The sequence below is a fragment of the Microtus ochrogaster genome, chromosome 21 (assembly GCF_000317375.1).
Source record: "Microtus ochrogaster isolate Prairie Vole_2 chromosome 21, MicOch1.0, whole genome shotgun sequence".
Classification (NCBI taxonomy): Eukaryota; Metazoa; Chordata; class Mammalia; order Rodentia; family Cricetidae; genus Microtus; species Microtus ochrogaster.
Window position 1 is genome coordinate 36241856 of NC_022022.1, and position 7932 is coordinate 36249787.

Genomic DNA, 7932 nt, shown 5'->3' on the forward strand with positions numbered 1-7932 from the left:
CTAAGAACTTATACAGTGTACACACCAAAGTCAGACTACTTTCCTAACTTGGGTACTTTCTTCTCATGATCATTGGTCACAAAGCAGGTTAGATCCCGAACTGCACCCAAAGACATTTTTCAGTCACAACTGACTCATTCTATAATCCATAACACTCCAGGTGCATACCAAGGTACAGGTAAACCCTGAACAAGTGCTCTGGATTGAAGACATCTAGAAGCATGGTGATAATAAGGAAATAATGCAGATTATCCAGGGAACTCCCTATTTTAAATAGCATCTTGATTATATAATTGAAAGTGCACCTCTACTTATGATGGATTTTCACAAAGGATTCTGTTAAGGTTGTATTAGCCAGTACTGTGTGGCTAGTGGCTAACATGTTTTCTTCCTACTTAGGCTTCATCTTTATAAACTTGAAGGCAAAATACATATACAAGCACCAAGAGTAGATGTTCATTAGTGATAATCATACAATGCCTTGGAGTTGCTCTTACATTTGTGTCCTGGAAAGTGTGTACAAAAAAAACCTCTGTTTTTGAATTCATAGAATATGACAACATGTAGGCAAAATACCTTTTTCTTTGTTTCTCTTTTCCATAACCTGAATCTCATTCTGAAGCCTTCTACTCTCTTCTTTCATCCCTTCCTTGAGCAGTCGTTCCTGTTCCTAAGAAGAAAATTGAGTAATAAAAGTACAAGAATAACAAGATGGATTAATTTATTCTTAGCTGCCAAAGTAACCCCTTTTTACAATCAGCTTACAATACTTTTTCTCTGTTGCTATAGTTAGTTATTTTTGACAATGTCATGCATGTGTAAAATGAATTCTAGTTATTTTCATCACTCATTATCCTCTTCATCCCCTTCTGAGATAGTTTGGATCCATTGTTTACTTGGAGGGTTCTCTAGAAGTTATGGGATGCATACCTTGGGAGAGAGAAACAGAGAGAGAGAGCCAGACAGAGAGAGAGAGACAGACAGAGACAGAGAGAGACAGAGAGGGAGAGGAGAATGAGCACCCTATGGTTGACAAAACTCATTCTTGAATTTGGTGATCTAAATACTGACAATCCGGTTTTATCCCAGGCTTTTTCAGACCCAGGCCAGCTGGCCTTGGTGAGTTCCCTGAACATAGCGGACAATGAGGACTACTGAGAACTCAAGAACAATGGCAATGGGTTTCTGATCCTACTGCACGTATTGGCTTTGTAAGAGCCTAGGCAGTTTTGATGTTCAACTTATTAGACCTGGATGGAGGTGGGGGTTCCTTGGACTTCCCACAGGGCAGGGAACCCTGATTGCTCTTCGGGCTGTGGAGGGAGGGGAACTTTATTGGGGGAGGGGGAGGGAAATAGGGGGCGGTGGCAGGGAAGAGACGGAAATCATAAATAAATAAATAAATAAATAAATAAATAAATAAATAAATACTGACAATCCAGTATTACAATGAGCAGGATTGCATTGGTTCATTAAGAGGTTTACTTTTACCTGAGGGGACATTAATATGAGAAAGGTCAACCCAATAGATATAGAAAGACATTGAAGAAGATGTCAGAAAATGGAAAGATCTCCCATGTTCTTGAATAGGCAGGATTAACACAGTAAAAATGACAATCTTATCAAAATCAACAGATTCAATGTAATCTTCATCAGAATCCTAACATAATTCTCACAGACCTTGAAAAAAACAATACTCAACTTCGTATGGTAAAACAAAAAAAATCCACAATAGTGAAAACAATTTTATACAATAAAGGAACTATACTATAGAGCTATAGTAATAAAAACAACTTGGTATTGCCATAAAAACACACACGTGGATCAAATAATAGAATTGAAGACCCTGACATTAATCCACACACCTACAAACACCTGATTTTTGACAAAATTTATACAATGGAAAAAAGAAAGCGTCTTCAACAAATGGTGCTGACATAACTGGATATCGGCATGTAGAAGAATGTAAATAGATCCATATCTATCCCCATGAACAAAACTCAAGTCCAAGTGGATCAAAAACCTCAACATAAATCCAGTTACACTGATCCTGACAGAAGAGGAAGTGGAAAGTGGCCTTGAATGAAATTGGCACAGGAGACCACTTCCTGAATAGAACACCAGTAGCACAGACACTGAGATTGACAATTAGTAAATGGTACCTCATGAAATTGAAAAGCTTTTGTAAGGCAATAGACATAGTTAATATGTCTACATACATAGTGGGAAAAGATTTTCACCAACCCCTCATTGGATCTAAACAGAAAAATCCCAAATGACTGAAAGACATTAAAGGAATTGTTCAACATTCTTAGTTATCATGAAAATGCAAATCAAAATGACTCTGAGATACCATCTTACATCTGTCAGAATTGCTAAGTTAAAAATGCTGAAGACAGCTTATGTTGGAGAGGATATGGAGTAAGGGGAACACTCCTGCATTGTTAGTAGGCGTGTAAACTGGTAAGACACTTTGGAAATCAATATGGCAGATTCTCAGAAAAATATGGAAACCACTCTACCTCAAAAACTAGCTAAACCAATATTAGACATATATATGCAAAGGATTCTCATTCCTACCACAAAGATCTTGCCCAACTATGCTCATAGAAGCATTATTCATAATAGCCAAAGTCTGGAAACAACCCAATTGCACCTCAACTGAAGAATGGATAAGGAAAATGAGCTACATTACACAATGGAGACCACACAGCTGTAAAAAAAACCAATGACCTCTTGAATTTTGCAGGCAAATGAATAGAACTAGAAAAAAATAATTTTGCATATGGTAACCCAGATCCAGAAAGACAAAAATGATATGTGCTCACTCCTAAGTGAGTATTAGCAGCAAAATACAGCATAACAAAATCCACAGCCCCAGGGAGGCTAGATGACAAAGAGGGATCAAAGAGGGATGTATGGATTTCCCTGGGAAGGGGACATAGAAGAGAACTCCTGGGTAAATTGGGGCAGAAGTGGGGGCAATGGTGGGACGTAGGAGGGGTTTCTTCAGTGCTTAATGAAATTAATTGCATTTGGATTAATAATTCATGAAAATTAAAGGGGAAGATTAAGGAAGACTGTGATATTTAGCCTTCCATTGTGCTGTTGACCGAGGACAGTGGATGGTGAAGCTGAAATGACTCAGCTCAATACCTGCAGTTTAAGGGCCAGAATCCTCTCTTGCTCCTTCACTATCTGAGCTCTTTCAACATCCATCTTCTCAGTCAACTGCCTCACTCGTTCCTGATGACGTCTTTCTCTCTCCTTCATCATCTGTACATGCTTCTTTTCCATTTCCTCCAGCAAGTCTACACTGGCCTGTGCAGAGTCAGCTTTAACCCGTTCCGCTAGAGAAAAAGAAAAGAAGAGTACCTCTTCATTATCATCTCTTTCCTTGTTCTCCACTTCTAAAGAGCAAGCTATGTGACTTTTACAAGGGAACTACATAGAAGGGTTTGTCCTCTGAAGTAACTCAGCAACGACTCCAGAAGCCAACACAATCTTGCTGTTCTTGTTGTGGTTTTAATAGCAACAGATTTAGTGAAGATTGCAGAAACTTTTATGAAATAGGACATAAAGTTCTTGGGTCAATTCTCACCTTCAATCTCCTTTTGCTTTACTGTGAGAGCCTGGTCTCTCTGTAGAATTGTCTCAGCCATAACCACACTGGACTGCAAGTATGCCTGCAGAATCTCTTCAGCCTTGGAGTTCCCAAGAACACATGTTAACAGAAGGAAATGGTATAAGTGTTTGTTTCTGTCTGTTTGTGGCATCATTTCATCAAGGAACTATGCTTCTTGTATTAGGGAATTCTGGAGCTCATGTCTCCTTATCACATGCTGCCACAAAGAAAATTGTGAAACCTTCTAGAAAGAGTCTTGTTATAAGTTATAGGGACATCGAAACAAATTTGCTACCCTTCAAATGGAAAGTCATGTCCATTACTGGAAACACTAGAACTATGGCTCGTTGTAGGCCAAAGGTGCTAAGAATGAGGCCTTATGGGGAAAGCAAATTAGAGAAATTGAAATAGACCAAGACAGGAGGGAATTGAAGGCAGGGGTAATACCTGACAAGTAGAATAGTTGACCCTCATTGCGCTCATAGGTCCTGCTTCCCTTAAAGCCAACTTGAAGGCTAAACTTATAAAAGTATCATCTCTACTTAAGAAACTACCATTGTATCTCTGTCCTCTATACCATCACATGTCTAGCAGTAACTGTGAGTTACCTCATAAAACATGTTATTTGAATGCACTGATTTGTGATCACTTGGAACTCGTTTTATGTCATTAATTGACTCCCTCGGGTTTTTTTTTTTTTGACTGGTTTAGAAACTAAGTACTATGCATACAAAATTTCAGATCCATGTGTAATCACATCTGGTCACACTGGCGTTCCATGCAGGCATGTCAGTAGCATCTCACTGTTAATGGATAAAGCTCTTGATTACCTGTATACCCTTTCTGGGTTCCCTAAGGTACTTTTTCTTCAACTCTTCTCTCTTCTCAACAAAGAGAAGATATCCACCTGGCTGAGAATAAGCACCCTTTGTCACTGCTTCTTCTAGAGGGCTGAAGATGTTCCGAAGTAACTCTGAGCACAGGTCCGATGATAGTTTTACGTTCTTGTTACAGGTGACCTCCCACCTCTTTTCTAGCTGAGCCTTTAATCCAAAAATAAAAAGCAAAACAGGAGTAACAGGAAAACTTTAGTTCACCCACAGAACTTGAGGCAATGCCCCATGAAGACTCTTTTTACCTATGGCAGGGTCTCATCTTTTGCTCTTAACCTGGACTTCCTCTTGCAGCCCATCTAAAGGGTGTTTAGTACAATTCCATCTACTTTTACAACACTTGGTTGAAATAGTTCCATCTTAAAGCAGATCAGTCATCACCATAAATGGGATACATGTGCAACATGATGCAACATCAGCCTGGTCAAGTTTCTTTACTTTTGCTTAGTTTTGACCTTAAATCAGTATGATGACAGGAGATATCTTATCAAATCGGAGCCTCCACACATCTCTTATATGTGTACAATTAGAATGAATGTTGTAAATATACAATTTTTATACAAATCCAAAAGTAAAATTTATTCAAAAGCTTCAAAATTTGAGTACATAAGTCATAATTGAGTCCACTCTTTTTAATAATTATAAAAAGATACAGTCACCATCTAGTAACAAGTGCCTCTCAAAATAAATGTCTGATATTTCCTTATAGTTTTCTGAATTTCACAATCCCTATCCATTTAAACATGACATAAAATTACCAATAATTCCTTTTGAAATGCATGGTCTTCATCTTTAAAGGAAGTCCTAAGGAAGATTTCTATGGCCTCTCTCTCACAGGTCCTGTGCAGATCCAGCAGCTCCTGGAGGGTCTCTGTGGGCAGCTGCACCCCCTGGCTCATCTGCTGGTCATAATGGGCAATGGCCTTTTGCATTGCTGCCAAGTTCTCTATCTTTGCCAAAGCCAGGACAGCATTCTCCATGCAGGGGAGATCCCCACTGCTGATGGCATCGATGTAGGAGAGCACCAGTTTCTCTAGTCCTGCATTTAGAAAACAGATGATGATGTTTGTTTTAGAGTGAAGTAGTCTCCATATTTTCTGAGCATGTCCATGCATAATCACTACACTCTTCAATAGCATGAATAATAAACAGAAGCCTGATAGCAAATGAACACTTCCAATTTAGCCGAGCTCAGTATTGTACAACAGAACATCAAGGTAAACAAAATGTTTTGTATCTGTGGCTCCCATTATCACCAACCCTATAAAGCTATTTTGCTCTCAAGAGGTGGACATGTACATTGAATGTGTACTCTTTAAAATCAACTTACATTTAAACTAAATGTACACATACATGTCTTCGGATGCCAGAGCAAGTTTATGTTAGCAGAGAAATGATATGTATCGAGTCTCTTTGCTTTAACCTTACAGATATTTTTCAAAGACAGGTCATTTTCTAACCTGAAAATTTATGAATTAGCTTTAGGATATCTAAAATTTGGAAAACCTGTCAAAATGAAGTGTGTGGGTGTTCATTTACCACCAAAGAGTGTACTCTCTCAAGCTATCAAGCAGGACTGGACAGGAGACTCACGAGCTCCATTGACCTTGACACCTCCTGGGAGAGCTTTAGCCTTGGAAGAGCTGAAGATGAAGGAACAGAACTCTGCTGCCTGTTGGACAAAGTCAGAATCCAACTCATCGTCACGCAGGTTCTCAAGCTCAGAGAGCTTCTTCCACTCAGTGGGTGGATAGAACACAAAGCATTTCTTCCTGGGGAAGAACTTTCGAATACAGAGTCGGGGCAGGTTGTAATTTTTATCTTCTTTGCTGGCACCTGCAGAAATTAAAGAAAATGTAGCCACACCGCTAGTAGGGTATTACTGTGTTTCCTTGGGGATTCTTCTAATAAATGTTCCTTCTGTTCCATGTTTTTGGCAGTGCCAATCTCTATACAACTTGAAAGGATTATTAAAATAATCTGATCAAATAACAAAGTCAATGTGCCTCCATTGCCAGGGAACACTATCATTAAAATTGACATATTGAGAGAGATACATAAGCCACTTCTTAGAAATAAAGTAGAAAAGTGAAATAGTAAATATTAACAGCTGCAACAAAAAGCAGTTTCTGGTACTCTTCTCCCTATTTTCCAGTAACAATTCAGGTAGGTACCTTGTTTGAGCTTCAGGGAATTCTCCAGGTACTCATCAGCTGTGAGGCTTTGTCCATCTGCTTCAAGCCTTACAGTCACGTCCCTGAGAGTCCACACGAAGTCAGGGAAGAAGCTCACAAACTCAGATGAGTCCTCAGTCCCATTGCTACGAGGTGAAGATGTTGTTCTGATCCGGTCGGTCAGCTCTGTCACATATCTAAGAAGCTAAGGAGGAGGGGTGGACAAACAGGGTCCAAATCCTCACATCACTCTCCAGCCCCACACTTTGCATTGCCTTTCTCTGTCCCAACTTTCAACAGATTAATAGGTGTATGACTTTGATGTCAGATTCCCCTCTGTATGCTATGAATATGTTTTATTACCATTGGTTATTAAAGAAGCCCTTTCAGCCAATCGCTTAATAGAGTAAAGCCAGGAGGGAAATCTGAACAGAGAGATAGAGACAAAGTTGGCAAAGTCAGAGAGATGCCATGTAGCTGCTAAAGGAGAAAGATGCCATACCTTACTGGTAGGCCACAACCTCGTGGTGATACACAGATTAATAGAAATGGGTTAATTCAAGATGTAAGGGCTAGTTATAAATATGCCTGAGTCATTGGCCAAACAGTGTTGTAATTAATAGAGTTACTGTGTGATTATTTGGGTCTAAGCAGTCAGGAAACAAACAATCTCCGTTTACATGGCATTGTCACTATCATGCTCTTCTGCACTTGGATAAGTGTGTGTGTGTGTGTGTGTGTGTGTGTGTGTGTGTGCTCGCGCATGTGCATGCATTCATACATATATTATTTAACTGTACAAACACATAGGCCACTGTCTTGTGAACAGAAGAGATTCAGTCATTTACTCTCCCCACCCCCTCATGTGTCTGCATGTGTGTGTGTGTGTGTGTGTGTGTGTGTGTGTATTTCTGCTCTGTGCTACAACAAGGATACTGCAGATGGTCCATGGCCTGCTGGTTGATGGCTCCCATGCTGTTGTACACGAAGGTGCTGCTTAGAAGTATAGCCAGAGCAAAGATCCAGCAGTCATTGTCACTGTCACCCTGCAAGTCAGAACACATGTGGGTGAGGATTATGTTTTGGTTCTGCCAAAGTGTAACAAGAGTATGATCACCTTGAGTGTTTATTTTTTTTTTTTATTTTTTTTTATTTTTCGAGACAGGGTTTCTCTGTGGCTTTGGAGCCTGTCCTGGAACTAGCTCTGTAGACCAGGCTGGTCTCGAACTCACAGAGATCC

At 39.7% G+C, this 7932-nt stretch overlaps 1 protein-coding gene across 1 annotated transcript in view; it reads right to left on the reverse strand.

The window, feature by feature from the left end:
• Positions 1 to 35: 35 nt before the first annotated feature.
• Positions 36 to 7932, reverse strand: part of LOC101982982 (guanylate-binding protein 1-like) — a 14192-nt gene continuing 6295 nt past the window's right edge. Inside the window, exons 4-12 of the mRNA XM_005357434.2 lie at positions 7629 to 7738; positions 6693 to 6889; positions 6112 to 6354; positions 5277 to 5557; positions 4456 to 4668; positions 3602 to 3704; positions 3157 to 3350; positions 577 to 670; positions 36 to 100 (exon numbers count right to left, since the gene is read on the reverse strand). Coding sequence (XP_005357491.1) covers positions 36 to 100; positions 577 to 670; positions 3157 to 3350; positions 3602 to 3704; positions 4456 to 4668; positions 5277 to 5557; positions 6112 to 6354; positions 6693 to 6889; positions 7629 to 7738 — 1500 coding nt within the window. The remainder of the gene's footprint in view (positions 101 to 576; positions 671 to 3156; positions 3351 to 3601; positions 3705 to 4455; positions 4669 to 5276; positions 5558 to 6111; positions 6355 to 6692; positions 6890 to 7628; positions 7739 to 7932) is intronic.